Source organism: Amborella trichopoda, chromosome 3, assembly GCF_054954075.1.
Source record: "Amborella trichopoda isolate Santa Cruz 75 chromosome 3, AtrichopodaSantaCruz75HAP2 v2.0, whole genome shotgun sequence".
Lineage (NCBI taxonomy): Eukaryota > Viridiplantae > Streptophyta > Magnoliopsida > Amborellales > Amborellaceae > Amborella > Amborella trichopoda.
The window spans coordinates 52,031,729-52,050,055 of NC_142338.1; the positions used below are offsets into that span (position 1 = coordinate 52,031,729).

Genomic DNA, 18,327 nt, shown 5'->3' on the forward strand with positions numbered 1-18,327 from the left:
CTCCAGCTGAGAATATTAGCGTCTATTTTTCTGTCAAAGACTCCAAACTCAAACATTTGCCCTCAAATGTTCATTAGTTACACTCTAACCATAATCTCCAGATAATTGCCAAAATGGATAAGCACCACAAAAGATTACCGGAGTGGAAGAGAGGCAACCAAAAGCATCACCTAAAAAGGATTTATACCGAGCTAGGATACACCCAAGGTAAATCAAGTAAACATATTAAGTCTAAAAAACATGCTGGCCAACTCGTTGGTGCTACAAACAGATGATGGACAGTTTTGCCGTCAAGCTTACAGAGATAATACATCTGTTGGGTATCATAATTCCTTGGCAAATATGATGGTTGACCATTAAGATCTTGTCATGAATCACTAGCCAACCATGAGCCCCAGTTCTCAGGGGTGTAGTTATAGCGCATGGCTTCCTAGTGGTCAATTTAGGCATGGAAGAATCTAGCAAGGCCTCGATGAATGGTGAATATCCCAGAAAATTTTGGAGGCCAGATTCCAATGTCTTCTCATTGAGATGGTATAACAACCTGATTGAGTGCAGCCAAGAGTACTTGGAATGTGATCATCTCATATCACGTAATTATGACAAAAGGTAGAGCACCAGATGACTACCCCCATATGCAATCATAGCAAGAGCTTACAGAAGCCTCCTGAATATCAGAAATAGAGAATGTATTGGAGAATGATTCAGCCAGTCTTGAATCTCCAATCCATAAATCCTTCCAAACATTAATACAGGCCCCACTAACCACTGAGAACCAAATAGGTTAAATAAAGATAGTCTTCAGTGGTCCAATACTTTCCAAAAACCAGAGCTCCCATGATGCACAACATGAAAGTTACAGTCCCCCAGCCCACAGTTTAGAGCATACTTGAATCTCTGGACTTGCTTCCGCAGCTGATGCTGCAATTGAGCTTCCCCTAGCATCCACCAACATTTGCGCAGCAATGCCTGTATACCCCTCACCTTTTCTGACTCGACAAGCTTAAATTTTTAGACTTCCTTTGAAATGAAATCTTGTTGGCTCCTTTAAATCCATGTGATGAGGCTAGATGGGATTTTGCATAAGGACATGGAATATAAAGGGAGGTTGTTAAGGCTAGGCTTGGAAAGGGTGATCCTGCCCCCAATGATAAATAGCACCTCTTCCAAATAACAAGGTAAAGCTGAACCCTTGCAATCACCCCATTCCACCACTCTTTCGCGCGCAAACCAGAACGCAGGCACAGATCAAGGTATTTTGAAGTTAAAGTATCAGCATTGCAGCCGAAACAGGACGCTAGCATATTCAGGCCATAATCAGCCACTCCAACACCAAGGGGTGTAGTTTTGTGAAAGGTGACATGTAAGCCAAAGTAGACTTCAAAACTGTTTAGGAAGAGCCACTGAACAGCATGTTGGCAGATAATCAAGGTGGCGTCTCCATGTTTCAGGTGGGAAACCATGATTCTATTCCTGTAGCATGGCACACTTAAAAGCAGTCCCTGAATGACACCTTTGTGATTCAAGCAATGAAAGTTGCATTCACAGCCTTACGAATGCTACCTTTGTCATGAAACTCAGTAAGTACCTGAAAGACAATCTCCTGCATCTTGTCCCACAAGCTTTGAGAAAGGGCTATAGGACAACCATCTGGGCAGGGCATTGTGTCCGTTGGTGAATTAAAGACTACTTTCTTGATCTCTTCTAAGTTAAAAGGTTGTTCAAGCCAGGAAGCTGATGAGTCAGATATCATATCAAATATTTCAGGGATAAGGTTCATTTTGACACCTAATCTAGTGATGGAAATGTCTTTGAAGAAGTCTATGTGAGCAGCCAAAATCCAACATCATCATCAATACCTCTAAGTGTGACACTCATAATTGAATTACATCTTCTTTTGGAGTTCGCTATGTGATGGAAAAAGACGGTGTTTTGATCTCCTTGCTTAAGCCATTTAACTACAGATCAATGATGCCAGCATATGTCCTCATGCTTGACACATTTTGGACCTTTGTTCTGGCTTTAGAGTGTCAAGCTATCTCTATTTCCAATAATCTTCCTCTGGACGATCTATTTTGCAATGTCTTCTATTAAAGCATCCATCTTATCGTTAACCGCACCAAATGAGTCCCTACTCAATAATTTAGGCTGTAATTTGAAAAGTCGTAGCTTCCTAGATAACCTGAAACCACCCAACCCTGGATATGGAAAGAAATCACCACTCTTAGATATGGTGTGGCAATTTCTTATCCTCCATCACATGAGTTCAAAACAGAAAGGCGTTGGACCTGTTTGGGGTGTGAGGCTTGGACCACTTGCTCATTCTGCTGATGAGCTCCATTCTCATGTTTAAGCTAAGCTTCAACCATGGTTAGCTAGGCTCAAAAGAATAGCAAGCACCTATTATACATCAATAATGAGAACCTCATACATTTCTAAACAGCAAGCATCCAAAATAATGCTTCAAGTGACACTAACTTACCTAACATAACGGTTTCATATTGTAAAAGAACCGGACCTCAGCTCAATGATAACAAAGATAAAGAAAACACAAGGGTATCATTGTATTTTTTTTTATTTGCATTCTTTCATTCTTTACCACCTGATACATTTATTTATAAAGAAGGGACTGTAATCCATGGCTCATTCTGCTAACAACTGGGATTGTATACAGACTTGCACATATGGGAAAAGTTTACATAGAGCCGAGGCTCTAAACAATCAAATAAGAGCAAACCTCAAAATTTTCACTAGAAGAGGTTGTTTTGATGCCCAAATATCCTCAAATTGATCATCACGATATCAAGATGCATGGACATGAGAAAAAAATGGATTTCAAGTTTTGGAAATAGTGTATTTTGTACCGTATTTTTGGACCGTCAATTTTCAAGACTTTCAAGTTTTCATAGATCTGTCGATGTACGCTATTTTTGAAGCTTTAAACTTTATAAATAAAGATGAAAATATATTTTAAAGCTATCACAAAGATTTCCAGTATTGAACCCACATTTCTCAACACTATTTGAAGGTCGGCTCTAATTTGATTGTTTAGAGCCTAGGCTCTATACAAACCGCACCCTGTACATATAGCCCATTGAGGGATCCTTCAAATAAGGAAAATCCTTCCCAATTTATTTGCTCTCTAACTTTTGTCATGATATTAGAGCCCCTTGCTTGAAAACCCTTGATACACCTCATCTTCTTCTAGGTTTTCAAATCCTGGATCTGTCTCATCTCCTTCTTGATTTCAAAACATAGATCTGCCTCATCTCCTTGATTTTAAACCCATATCAGATTCTAGGGCATTTCTTCCTGAAGTCTACTCTAGCTCTTCAATCTGTCTATTTTAATGGATACAAAAATAGGATTTGCTAGTACCTACTGCAGTGCTGTCCCTAAATAAACATCTTAAAACTACTCCACATGGGCATTTGTTACGAAGAATGTGCTGATTCGGAAGATTTTGGATGCCAAAATGATTGCCATCTTATTCTCCTCTTGAACCCCATTTCAATATTCTATTATGTCATTTTCTACCGCCTTTAAAATCTAGAACCGTCCAAAGAATATTTTTTGTCAAAATGGTTCAACTCATTTCTATCAGTTGCAGCATGATACTCATATTCTTGTTTAAGAAGATATGTCTGTTTTAGATTTTCATTTGAGACTTCGCTTTTTACGGAATCAACAAAATATGATAAATCCACAAATTTTCTGGTACTTCCATCTCTGAATTTCAAAAATATAAAAACGAATTGCACCAGTCCTGATTCTTAATGGCCCTTTGAACAGAATTTGAGAATGTCAGATCCTCTATAATTAATCGGATGCCAGTCCCTGAAAGTTGTGGCCAACGTGCATGCAAGAGAGACCAGAGTGTTGTCTCCAATCGCATTAAGGTGGTTCAGTTTTACCATCCACTGAGACCCTACTTGCTGCAAATCACTTTTTCTATGGCTAAAGTCCAAGAAATTCAGGCTTGCGAACTAGCTAACCAAGCTAAAGTGATATGTCACTATTGCAGAAAGCCAGGACACATGATTCCAGACTACCATAAATGAAAAATACGTCAATTCCAAATGGAAAAATCCTGTTGCGCTTGCTCCTATTGATACTTCATCTACTTCTACTACGGTACCAACATCCACCACTGTGCCTAGTTTGCCCAATTCGTACTGTCAATAGCAACTCCAGCCAATCCAAGAGCTTCTCCAATCTTTCTAAGTACCATCAACATCAGGTAAAACCATGAGTGCTTGGATAATTGATTTGCGTGCCTCAAATCATATGACTGGTAAGTCATATTTAGTCTTGTGGACTCATGCTGACCCATCCTCAAATTTCTATTTTATTGACAGACTGAGGAAGGACTTCTTTGGATTTTTAATGTTGTTTGGGGGTGGCATAGCACTTTGGAGGCTTTGTTTGGAATTTATTTGCCGAATAGGGGTAGTTTGGTACATTGTTATAATTAAGGTTTATAACACAAAAAAAAAGGTTCCGCAGAATGGTTATTTTAAACTTTGAAATAGAAGTAAGAATTTAGTTTTGCTGATTTTATCGTTGTAGAGATACTTTACTCAATCGCAGCACCTTGAGCTCCACTTTTATTGAACCGATTGAATTTCCAGCCCTATTTCTGTAATCTTGTCCATCAATACTCTGTGCTGCATCATCTACTTTCTTCACTCAAAACTCCTACCAAATATCTTATAATCTAAAGTCCAAACTTCTTTCTTCTAAATAACCTATATCTGAGGTTGGAACCTCTCTCTCAAACTCTTACCAAATATCTGATAGTCCAAACTGCTTTCTTCTAAATTACATATTTCTACTGTTGGAGCCTCTCTCCCTCCCTCTCTCGGATAGTTCAATGGTAGGAATCGAACTTAAGATGTAGCGCTGCTAACCACTCAAGCCCAAGCCCGATTCCTGGGTTGGACCCTTCTCTCTTAAAAAAAAATTTCCATTATCACATGCTTTTCATGTGCCTTTCATGTTTATAATTAATATATTCGTTTTTTGATGAATATTCTAGGTATACATGGATTTATCTAGTATACGACAAAAATGAAGTTTGTTCAAATTTTAAATCTTCTGAGATGTTAACCACACAATTTGATGCAAAAATAAAGGCTCTTCATTTAAATTCAGGGCACAAATATTTATTTAGTGATTTCAAAATTTATCTCAAATCCAGTTGAATTGTTCATCATAGAGCTTGTCCACTCACTACTCAACAAAATGGTTTAGCAGAAATTGCTAGAACTCTTTCATCCTCAATGAATGTTCCCAGAATTTTTAGGCAAAGGCCCATTTCTGACTTCAGTTTATCTTAATAGATGAGTGTCATTTCTATCAAATAAAACAACTTCTCCCATTAAAAAACTAACAAGAAAATCCCCTTATTATTCTAGACTTAGGTACTTGGATGCTCGTGGTTCGCTCTCATCCCAAGTTTAGACCGATCTTAACTAGATTGTACATTCTCTAAATGTATTTTTCTTGAATATGTGCCATTTCAAAGAATACTGTTGTTCTGATCCATCAAGCCAAAGACTTCTTATTGCACGATATATTACTTGGGAGAAACTCGATATGTTACTTTTGTAGAAAATGTTCCTTTTCACTCAAAAGAAGATGTGTGGCTTCCATATAGTCATTTGTCATTTTAAAGCTTGAGGAATCCCTGTTCCCCTTGATGTTCCTTCTTCACCTTCCATTCAAAATTCTCATGAAAATGCATGCTCTCAGGAAAATAATTCTTCATGTGCTCTTCTCCTACACTACATGTTCTGATTGTACATTCATCTCACTAAATAGAAGCATCACATTATCCTCCACCAATACAACATCTTCCACTTCAGGCCAACAAAATTAAATAACACGCTTGCGTTGCAAATTACTCCTGCTATTCCACATCTTTAGTGCTTTTCTTGCAGCAATCCATTCCAAGAAAAAAGAAAAAAATTCCCTTCCTCCTATTTGAGCCCTCTTCCCGAGCTTGTTGGCATCAAGCAATATAGAAAGAGATTGATGCTCTCAACCCAAATAAAACCAGCAATATTGTCCCTCTTCCCTTGGGTAAGCAAGCTGTAGGTTGCAAGTAGGTGTACACTAGAAAAACCAAGGCAGATATTTCAGTAGATTACTACAAATTAGGTAGATAGATACAAAGCAAGATCAGTTGCAAAGGGGTATGCCAAGAGTATGGCATTGACTACGAAGAGAACTTTGCTTGTTGCAAAGATAACTACAGTTCAAACTTTGAGCTGCTCTTGTGCAGTTAAAACATGAATTTTGTATCAGATGGATGCGAAGAATGGTCTTTTTCAATGTGACCTTCATTAGGAAGTCTATATGACTCCTCCTAGCTACAAGATTTCTGGCAAATCCATAGTGTGTAGACTCCGGAAAGCTCTGTATGATCTCAAAAAAGTTCCTCAAACTTGGTTTGACAGATTTACTAGTTTTTTGTTCTGGCTTCAAATAGATTGGGTCTGATCATTCCATGTTTATTGATTCTCACGACAAGGTATTGCCATCTTACTAGGATGTGCAGATGACACTGTGATCACTGGGGATCTAGCGAAGTTATCTCCTTCCACAAGACACAGCTTCAGACTTAATTTCGTATTAAGAATATGGAGCACCTTTGATACTTCCTCACGTTGAAGTAGCTTGCTCTCCCAATTGTGATATCTCTCCCAATACAAGTGACTCGACCTCATTTCATGTGTTCGCTTTACAATCAACAAAAAAAGTGGAAACTCCTCGAGTTGAATGTGAAGTTCAGTTCACAAATGGAAGATAAGTCGCCTGATCCTACGGTCTAAATGCAATTAAGGAGAACACCTCTTAAGTCACGCTGTAACAAGACATGATATCATTCATGATGTCAACACAGTCAGTCAGTTTATGGGCCACACATGCATGCAGTTCATCGCATTACTCGGTACCTTTGTCACTCCCCAAATTGTGGTCTTATGGCTTATGAGGTTAGTTAGTGCCTTATCAGATTCAGGTTGGTTAGGTGTTTTGACTAGTCTCTTAATGATTATTGCAAATTTATTTGGTTCCATGCTCATCTCTTGGAAGAGTTAGAAATAGGAAATTATTGCTAAGTCTAGCGCTAAATCTGAATATCGATTCATATCATCAATATACAATGAAATAGTGTTGATTCTAATTAACAGACATAGGTGTGCAACTATCATATCCCATACCTCTTTTCTGTGACAATGTTAGTACAATCAAGATCATTACAAGACAGTGTTTCATGAATGCACTAAAAATATTGAGGTGAATTATCATTTTCTTAGGGATAAATTCGTACAAAGAAATGAAGAATTATCTACTTGCTTATACTTTCCACAAATGCTAGTTTAAAAATCACAATATCGCAAATCCAAGATTTTTTTTCTCTCTCTCAAATCACCCTTTCAGTTGCTAGAGGATGCAAAAGTGACCTTAAACCTCCAATTTCGACCAAATGGTGGGGGGCTTCAATAAAAAGAAATGGCGACAAAGAAGATGTGGTTTTCCACCCCCTTTACCCTATTCTATGTCAAACAGGTAAGTCTGTTAGGAACTCACCAACTTTCCTTGTTTGATGTGGCCCACCCTCTAACAAGGAAAATCATTCCCCAATTTATTTTCACTCTCCAACTTTTGTTACGCACAACTCAAACCATAGAGTCAGCCACCTAAATGCGAGACATGATTAAGAATTTCAACTTCTAAAGAAAATTAAAAAATTGAAACATTCTATATGAGACATTGATAATTACGATCAAGGCATTTAGCACTAAGCAAATTCAGTGAATGGCAGCATATCCACAACTATTAGCACAATTCTTGCATTCAACTACACTAAGTCGTGTTCTCCCTGTTTCTGATATGAAATGAGAGTCAATGAACCCATAAGAGACAGCAAAATGTTGATGAGAGAGAGGCAAAGATGGGACTGATAATCTCAGGAAGCTCAACAGACAATCACATGACAGCTACATATAAAAATTCAGAAATTAACAGAAAAATAGTGGAAACCCATGTGTTCATCAGAAATAGAAATTAACGTTGAAATTAGCTAGAAATTACATGAAAATAACCCGAATTAATTACTAAGGAAAATTCCATCATCCAACATAAGTCATTGAGAATAAACTCAACCAAAAAACAAAGAATGAACTCGACCAAAAAACAAACTCTAATCCAAAAAATGAAAATAACTGCATTATTTCTCCCTGCAAACCAATTGGAAGGAGAACAAGTCCCAATCCAAACAACCATTTGAACCACACAAAATCCACAAAAATCATAAAAACAAAACACGAGCACAAAGGTTCCCAAACTACAGGTAAGATATGCTCGAAAAGCAAGAACTAAAATGCGTAAAACATGCAAGCGATTTACCATAAATCGCTCGTGCTGAAGACTAAAGTAGAGCAAATTGGTCCGATTCTAGGTCTTCTTGCTTCCCGTGACGATATTTGATGCTTTCTTTTTAGGGCTTTTCCCTTCCCGTGAGTTCTCATAAAACTTGAAAGAAAGAACTCTCCAACTTTCTCAGGTGGAAAGGTGCGTCAGAGATTTCGCATTCCTCCTCCTACTTTTATTCTTAACGAAAATTGAAACATTGAATAATAATTAAAGTAAATCATGGATATTAGAATTGGGAAAAGTTTATATAAGGTTGGAACCTTAAAATGTAAAATCACAGCTGCACTTCAAAAATTTATCAAAAATATTGTTTTAATCAATCGTCACGACATTGAGATGGATGAATATAAAAAAAAAAAAGGTTTTTGAGGCTCCTAAATGGTGCATCTTGCAACACATTATCAATATATTTTTAATATTTTCATATATATTTATAGATCTAACCAGTGTTTTAAAAAACGCCGAGTCGAACCGGACTCGCCCGGTTCGACTCGGAAATCGTGAAAAGGGGACCGGATCGCCTAAAAAATCGGAAATCGTTTGGTTCTAGAGAACCGGACGATTCTGTACAGTGAATCGCCGATTCACTGTACGGAATCGGCGAGTCCGAACAGTGAATCGGCAAGTCCGTACGGAATTTTATTTTATTTTTTTTTTATTTTTTTATTTTTTTTGTAATCCATGATAGATTTTTTTGTAATACTTTATCGATTTTTTTGTAATCCATGATCGAATTGTTTTTGTTTTTTTGTAATCCATGATCGAATTTTTTGGTTTTTTGTAACCCATAATAGAATTTTTTGTAATCCATGATCAAAATGTTTGTTTTCTTTTCTTGTAATCCATGATCGATTTTTTTGTTTTTTTTTTTTTTTTTATAACCCATGATAGAATTTTTTGTAATCCATGATCGAATGTTTTGTAATACATGATCGAAATGTTTGTTTTTTTTTTGTAATCCATGATCGAAATGTTCGTTTTTTTTTTTGTAATCCATGATTGAATTTTTTGTTTTTTGCTTTTTTTGTAACCCATGATAGAGTTTTTTGTAATCCATGATTGAATTTTTTGTAATCCATGATCGAATTTTCTTTTTTTGTAATCCACGATTGAATGTTTTGTTTTTTTTGTTTGTTTTTTTTTGTAATCCATGATCGAATTTTATGTAATCCATGATCGAATTTTATGTAATCCATGATTGAATTTTTTGAAAATTTGTGATTTTTTTTTTGTAATCCATGATAGAATTTTTGAAAATTTGTGATTTTTTTTTTAATCCATGATCGATTTTTTTGAAAATTTGTTATTTTTTTTTTTTAATCCATATTATTCAAAGAGAAAATGAGAGAGATGATGATTCTGAGGCCACCCTATCCTAGCCATATTATTCACATATCGAGTCCCAACAGCAACAGTGTAGGGATGAGCACGAAATACTATAAATTAAATGCTGAATGGCGGTTCATGCAGGGAAAGAACATATCAATATTCGCATATTCATTCAAAAACATTAAAATTCTTAATGGAGTACCTTTATTTTTTATTGAATTCCTAAAAAACAATATTTATAATGAATTTTAATAATTTTTTTGAACTTTTTTTAAGCTTTATTATGACCGATTCACCCGATTTTTTATCCGGATCGCCGATTCGTCGATCCGGATCGGTTTTTTGGAAACCCGATCCGAGTCACCGATCCGTTTTTTAAACCATTGGATCTAACTGATTTTAATTACTTTTTAAATTTAAAATTTTTTAATTAAATATAAAAATATATTTTAAAATAATATTAAAAAAATTATAACAAAATTACATAATAAAATTTTAAGATGCGCCTTAAATGGATTGTTTCAAATTGCATCCTTATAAAAACCGCACCCATTACAATTTCCTATTTCTTTCCTCAAAATTTTCCAGGAATCTACAGAACGATAGCAAATTTGGACAAATATCACTAATTTTAAACAATGACGCAAGGACACCGTGACTTTACCGTTTATGACAAAGTACTCCTAAACGGGCGGTGGAGATAGGAACGCGTTGCATGTCTAGTATCGGGTCCATTGCTGACATAAACGCACGGTGCAGATTAGATACTGCTGTAATACCGTCTTAAAATGGGATCAATGGCTAATCTCCATTGTCCATTGTTGAGGATGAACGGCTGATTGCATGTTGTGTACACTTATCATTCAGGATATTTTTCCCTAATTTTATTTATGTAGTATTCAAATCTTAATAGAACAAAATGATAGACCAAAGTGTAGAACCTACTCCAAATAGTTGGGAAAAATCTCTCATGATAATGATGATAATGACAAATCGAAGGTCTGAGATAAATATAGAGATGAAAATTTAGGTATGGGTTTTAATTAAAGATAGCAATACCACAATAAAGAACGTCTATTTTTCAACCTTAAAGCAATTAAACTGACAAGTGCTTAAAACTCTATAATCAAACAATCTGCAATTTAAATAAGTTCTACATTTATATCAATTTTTTAAAACTATTTTTTATAAAAGTTAACTAAATAACACAACATAGCGTCACCACAAAAAATACATACACTGTACTGCTCTAAATAGTAGTTTACTTACAATCAATAAAAATACGAAAAAGTATGAGAGGGAGTTTAGGCAAAGGGCAAAAAGCCATAACCAATACTTTTTTAGAACCGGTTCGATCCAAGCCAATTACCAATCTAGTTATGCAATTATAGATTCTGACGAGAGGTTTTAGCACACTACTTAGGGCAGTTGCCACCAATCTTTGATGAGTGTCCAAATGGAGCTACTGATATTTTTTTTAATAATAAACAAGATTTTTTTATAAGCTGAACTTCAATGAAGAAAATGATAAACTTCAATAAGAATTAACAAGTGAAGTTGTGGTTTGACCATTAATTTAATTTATGGGGGGGTTGTGGCTCGGACCCTCCCTAGTTTTTAAAGTCGGGCAAACCGGGCAACTTGGCCCATTGCCATCCTTTCCTTTAAACTCTATAATGGAACAATATATCCAGTTTAAATGAATTCTATATTTATGCTAGTTTATTTAAAGTAAATTTCACACAAGTTGAGTGGTGTAGCAAAATATAGTGTCACCACAAAAATAACATATTTGCACTGCTGTAAGCACTAGTTTACTTAAGATGGATATTTTTTAAAAATAAATTTGACAGAAGTGGGTAGCATAATACATTGCCATAAAAAAATTGATACATTACACTATTCTGAACAATAATTTACATAAGATTAATATAAGAATGGAGTCTCTACGAGTCAGCCGACTCATATGTACACATTTGTCCCCCCTCTAAAGTTTATCTTAAAGATGGATTATAGAAATTCATGATCTATGCCAATATGATAATGAACAAGGAAAAAAAAAGAACGAATACAAATAAAAATTCCAAATTTTAAAATGGCTTATTTCTTTAATGATTTTTTTGCACCATCGATACATTATTTTGGTTGGTGCACTGTACTCGCCGTCCATCTGAAGATGGATATTCGTGGGTCAACAGCCTCTTGCACCGCTGACTTGTATAAAACTATTCCTTAATATAAGGGAAAAGTTTATATAAAGCCGAGTCTCCAAACAATGAAATTTGACCCTCTCTCAAAAATTTCACTAGAAGAGGATGTTTTGATGCCCAAATATCATCAAATTGATCATCTTGACACCAAGATGCATGGACATGAGAAAAAAAAATGGATTTCAAGTTTTAAAAAAAGTGTGTTTTGTAATGCATTTTTTAACAGTTAATTTTCAATATTTTAAAGTTTTCATAGATATGTCTATCTATACTATTTTTAAAGCTTTAAACTTTATAAATAAAGATGAAAATGTATTTTAAGGCTGTCACAAAGATTTCCAATATTGAAACCACATTTCTCAATACTATTTGAAGGTAGGCTCTAATTTGATTGTTTAGAGCCTAGGCTCTATACAAACTGCACTTTTAATATAAAAACCCACATTTTGTAGAAAGTAAAATTACCTATATACTCTTGGGTGACTACTTCATAGATGGAGGATGGTCACAAGTTATTTCAAATAGTATGAAACTACCTTCATGCATTTTCATGCATATATATTGATTTTTAGTTACGTGCCAAGTCCACAAAATTCTATTAATTGACCTCGAAGAAGAACAGAGAACATGATAAAGATAGAAAAAGGTGTTTAGAGAGAGAAATAAGACATATTGATATCGCTGTTAGAAAAAAAATGAGTGTAGTTATAGAGAGCGGAGCTAGAGATAGAAAAGGGTATGACTAGATATAAAAGACTAAGATAAAGGACATGGTCAAGATGCCATTAGATAGATAAAAATCATGGTTATAGAGATACCTATGTAGAGTGAATTCAAATTATTTGCAAGCAAGTGTAATATGCTATTACACACATATAGACATATATAAGGCTTTTTCACTATCAAACCTTGTAGGCTACATTTAGAAAAGGGTGTGAACGGCAGAAATTACTTAAAGTAACCCTCTTTCATTCCATGACTATACAATAAGTAAGAGCATTTTTGTTAGTAAAAAGGAAATTAGTGATATTTTCACTAAAAGATAAAAAATATATTTGTCATATCAGGACATTTTTTAAATATTTACTAAAAAATAGGCATTTGTAATAATAATAATAATAATAAATATAAAATTTTATTTCATATTTACCATTATTTTTTAGTGAAAATATCAACAATATATTTGGTAATGATAAAGAATAAAATAAATAAATAATAAAATTACTTTCAAAATTCACACCCAATTTAAATAATTTCCATGTAGGATCAATTGTGAACTATTGAAAATCCCATATGCGAACTATTGAAAATCCCATATTTATTTTTATTCCTGCAAAACCGACTTCCTCTCCCTTCAAAGCTGCCATCTAAGAGTGAGAAGGCATAGAGGAGAGAGAGAGTTCCTAAGAATATCGGGAATGTTGAGAGGTCAAAATTTGCATCAAAACCGTGGAACACCCAAATCCTTGATTAGTAAAGTGGGCAGAGAAAAGGTTACTTGAAATGATTTTCTGCTCTCACATCAGCCTAATGTTTGTTTCCTTCCTCGGGTAAATTCCCAGCTAGGAGTATTTATGAGCTCAAAATTTAGGGATGTATCACGTAAATCTCAATAAAAAAGATAAAAGTTTGTATAAAGTGTCAAGCTAGTAGTAATGCAGAAGCAAGGTTCACCTCAAAATTTTGATAAAAACGATTGTGCTGATATAAAAAGTCTTACAATTTATCTCGAACTCAATATGCATGGATGTAGAAAAAGATTTTTAACTCTTAAAGATAGTGTATCTTGAAATACATTATCTAGGTTGTCAATTTTCAAGTGTTTATAGATTTATTCGATATGCACCACTTTTTTAAGAATTTATAGTACTGAAATTTGTTGTATTTTGTTATGAAAAATACTCGTAACTGTTTCAAAATGATCTCTTTTGTATTATGATATTTTAAAAAATATATTTTGTCTTATTTGTAGAGAGAAATAATGGCTTATTTATTATATATTGATGAATAGTATCGAGGAAGTTATGCCTAAATATAGAGATATTCTCTTCACTTGTATTTCAAATTATAAAGAAAAAATAGGCATATATGTATGTGAGAGCGTAAGGGTACATTGATGACGTATTTTGCACTTTACACTTCGCACACGTATTTTGCACTTTACACTTCACACACTTATATCATCACAAAATGTATCTTTTTACAGCTATGGGTTCAGAACACAAAGGTGTTTTGATGGCACCTTTTGCACTTTACACTTCACACGCTCGTATCATTGCAAAATATATCTTTTTACAGCTATAGGCAAAGCCATCAGTGGAACAAGCGGTGTTTCTAGCGATTTGGCTCCAATGACTTAGTACCGGCTCTAGTGACTTGGTGTGCTCTGATATCTTGAGCGCCACCAGTGAAGACGCGTTGTATGGAGTGTGATGAACCCAAAGAGACATGTATTGAACCGTGTGATTGTTAGTAACCGGTTGTTGCAACTAACGAACTGTTTTCATAGTTGTGGCTAAGGATCGAAGTATTACAACTATTCATCTAACTAGTGCATTGAGCAATCATATTGGGCGAAGACGATAGAGCAAAAGCATTTTCTCTACTAGGATCTTGTTTCCTCTATTGACTGTGAAGTACTTCCTATTATAGTGTTTGAGAACTTTTTCTCTCTAGAAAAGATGTAATTATTGTGCTTTGGATGTCACAATACTTGTGTATTTATAGTAGCCAGATATATTTTTTCGATCCTCTATTTTCTTGTATCCCAAGGATAGATTTACTTGAAAAACTTAGATGCACACTGATTCATACCAGGAGTAAATATTGTCTCATGCTTGAAAACAAAGGGAGTAAATTATCAGTATGCTCATATGGAAGCATAATGTCCATTTACCCCACTAAGAATTAATTTACTATCCTAAATTTTGTGGATGTAACCTCTTCCACCCATAGACATTAATAATAAAAGAAATCCTAATTGTACTATCTATGCAGTTGAAAAAAATAATTTCTCGAGATTGAATAGAGACCATTTTCTTTTTAGATGGTGAGATCTATGTATTACAAAACTCACAATTTCAAATTTTTTCTTTTGAGAATAATCATCTAGTGATTCTTAAGTCGTTCTCAAAATTTCAAGTTGAGAATGGTTTTAAGTAGGTATTCAGATGATTGAGGGAGTAAAAATACATTACGATCCCAAAGTAGGAGGAGTGGGTTTTTAACTCGCTTGAATTTAAAAAATGGGTGGTTGTAAGAGTGTCATTGAAGACACACAGCTAAAACAAAATTTCTCATACTTCATGACTCATTCAAATCCATACATTTACATTTAATGAGTGAGAATGATTGTGTCCTCCATATAAAAACTTAAAGGTGCGATTTTTATAGAGCAGTTGTTCTAAACAATCAACGTAAAGCACACATTTAAATAATGTCGAGAAATATGGTTTCAATAATGAAAATATTTGTGATAGCCTTAAAATATTTTTCATCTTTAATTATAAAATTTAAAATTCAAAATTAGTGTAGATTGAACATATCAATGAAAGTTTGAAAATATTGAAAATTGACAATAAAAAAATACGTTATAAGATGCACTATTTTTAAAACTTAAAATCCATTTTTTTCTCATGCCTATACCTCTTGATGTCAAGATAATCAATTTGAAGATATTTGAGCATCAAAACAACCTCTTCTAATGAAATTTTTGAAGTGGGCTCTAATTTGAATGTTTCACCAAAGTCTTTTTTCAAAACTAAAAATTTTCTCTTTCTAGACAATTCCTACCTGCATTCATGGGATCATGAAGAAGTTCCACTTTGCAAACCCACGTAACAAAATTACCAAAACTGCCACCGAACTCTTCCACTCTTGAAAGGCAATTCGAGAAATTACTAGCTGACGTTATTTACCACCTCATCTAAAGTTCACTAAATGGGAGACTCAACGATCGCATCACCGAGTTACGTCGTGTCACGTGTCATTAACGAGTTTGACGATCGAGTGTCACGTCAACAATAGTGTGTGCGCTCCCATTGACAACGTGGACGACACATAGGATAACTCCTCTTTGTTGTAGCTCGCAAGTGCGAGGGGGACCCACCAATTCCTTGGACACAGGCTCGGCTTACGTGGTTTGGCTTGGCTCCGGTTCATGGGTTAGAAAAATAAATGACGGAAAGAACCCCAAACTTTTAGGAATTTCTTTAAAGCCTTAGATTTTCAAGGATGACAAAAATTGCCCCTTGCTTTCCCTGTTTTGACCACCATGCCCTTATCTAAAAGAACGGCCAACCAGGGTAGGAGCTAGGAAGTCCTCTTTCCCTTGGTAATTGCTATAATAACCTTTCCTGAGCAGGAGGGCTGGCAAGGGGCTAGGGCCTTGACTAGTTGGGCCGGCTCTAAAAAGGTCGGGCTCAGGGTACCAATTGTAGCTCGATGGCTAGGTTAGGACCTGTGTTGTCCAATCCGGCTTAGTCCATCCCCCATTTTTTATTTTTTTACTTTTTTACTTTTTTTTGTGGTTCATTTATTTGTAGAAAGAAAAAATATATAATAAAACCATTTATCTTTTGAACAAGGTGGTCATAATTAATCTATATCACTCCCTGGAAGTGAAATTAGGTGGTTGTATTTATTCTATTGACCAAACAAAAAGTACAAAATAAATATTTTCAAACTTTATGACCCACTGAAGTCATCAAATTTCATATCGGATGGTTATAAACAATTGTAACTTCATTGTACAATAAGTAAATGACTTTGATTTTTCCCATTGCCACCTTCGTCACTCAACGATTCACTAGGGTATATAAAAGTAGGGGTGTTTTGGGTATTGTTAAAAGTTCTTTGGGTTGTCAAAGTACTAAAGTGCATTAATTAGGGCATTTTGGTCATTTCATTCTCTGACCGACTGGGTCGGTCGGCATTGTTAGTTGGGAAAAAGAGATGTGAGAACTTTTTACCAACTTCCTGAGATGTAATGAATGGCGCCCTTTTACAACAAATGCCATAAGGTGGCAACCGTGATCAAGTCAAATAATGAAATCTTTGAAATAAGATCATAATTCAAAGCCCCTTATTATTATTTTTCGTTTACAAATTCCTTAGTACCGAGCATATAATAATTAATTTTCCCTTTACATGACTATGATAAATAAATATCTCATGTTTATATTATCTGAAATCCACTTTTGGTGCAAACTTTGATGAATAAATTTGATTCCTATTGTCTGATTTTTTTTTTACTCTCTTTCTTTTCTTTTTCTTTTTCTTTTTAGCTGCCTTTTTCTATATTAAAATATATAAAAGATATAAGTCACAATGAGCCCTAGTTCCTCACGATTCCCGATCTCGATAGTGTATTGTTAAATTGCAACAATTTTGATCCAAAATCCCTGCTTTTTTAGTGTATGGTTTACCTACCTATGGAGCATTTTACAGCTTTGCTCCCAACTGATCATCCACCATCCAATCAGTGATGGACGGTGAGAGTAGACCGCTAAAGGCAGACCATAGTCTCACCTTTATCAATCTAACCACACTTCTATGCACCCTCCCCTGTTTAATCTCCATTCTACAACACCTATCCGGCAACGGATGATCACTGGGAAGAATGCTATGGTATGCTTCCCAGTAAACATAAAACGAGCTAATTTTCCTAGATTTAGCCAAATTATTGATTTAGCTTCTACTGGGGAGACGTTTTACAAATCGTTATTTCTCATCTTTTATTGAATGGAATGGAGAATACTTCAAAAATTTTGACAAGGGAAAGTGAAACAAACTTCGTTGCCAAGAAATTGAGTGTAATCCCTAGGTGTATGATAATATATAAATGGAGAGAGAACTTTTAGCATACCAAAGTCCAAGTAATAACAAAGATTGACTTTGAAGAATTAGGTTGAATTCCAAGGCCTAAATCTATGCATTTTCTTTGTTTAGTTGGACATTCAAACCTAGGTTTGAAAAAATCAATAAAGAAGAGCATGGGTGCGGGGGGGACCATGGTTGTTTCCTAGTCTCCTAAAATAATGACCAGGGCCTTTTCTCCATAATTGCTATGGTTGCTTTTACATTATTTATACTAAGTGGTGCCCTGCTCAAATGTACAAATATATGGTGCTTTGTGCCGCTATTTCTTTTGGTTTTACTTTCCTGTTTCCCTTATGAAAGTTCAAAAGAGTGTTTAGGGTTTTCTATCGAAAACAGAACTTAGTTTTTGATTTTCTATTGAAAACAGAACTCAGTTTTTGATTTTCTATCGAAAACATAACTCAGTTTTTGTTTCATCACGCATTCCTGAAATTATCAAAGGAGAGTTTACGCGTGCGTTCTCGAG

At 34.9% G+C, this 18,327-nt stretch overlaps 1 protein-coding gene across 34 annotated transcripts in view; it reads right to left on the reverse strand.

Moving 5' to 3' along the window:
* LOC18429230 (uncharacterized) overlaps window positions 1-8,848 on the reverse strand; it is a 59,407-nt gene extending 50,559 nt beyond the window's left edge. For 14 of the 34 annotated variants that reach the window (XR_016051603.1, XR_016051591.1, XR_016051601.1 and 11 more), the window contains exon 1: window positions 8,416-8,848. Coding sequence is in view for 5 of the 34 variants with exons in the window: in XM_088861242.1 (XP_088717368.1) it covers window positions 8,416-8,418 (3 nt within the window). In the remaining 29 variants the exon portion in view is untranslated. Of the gene's footprint in view, window positions 1-7,596; window positions 7,707-8,415 lie in introns of all 34 variants that reach the window. The other 20 variants (XR_016051593.1, XR_016051604.1, XR_016051592.1 and 17 more) reach the window with 6 other exon arrangements.
* Window positions 8,849-18,327: the final 9,479 nt, after the last annotated feature.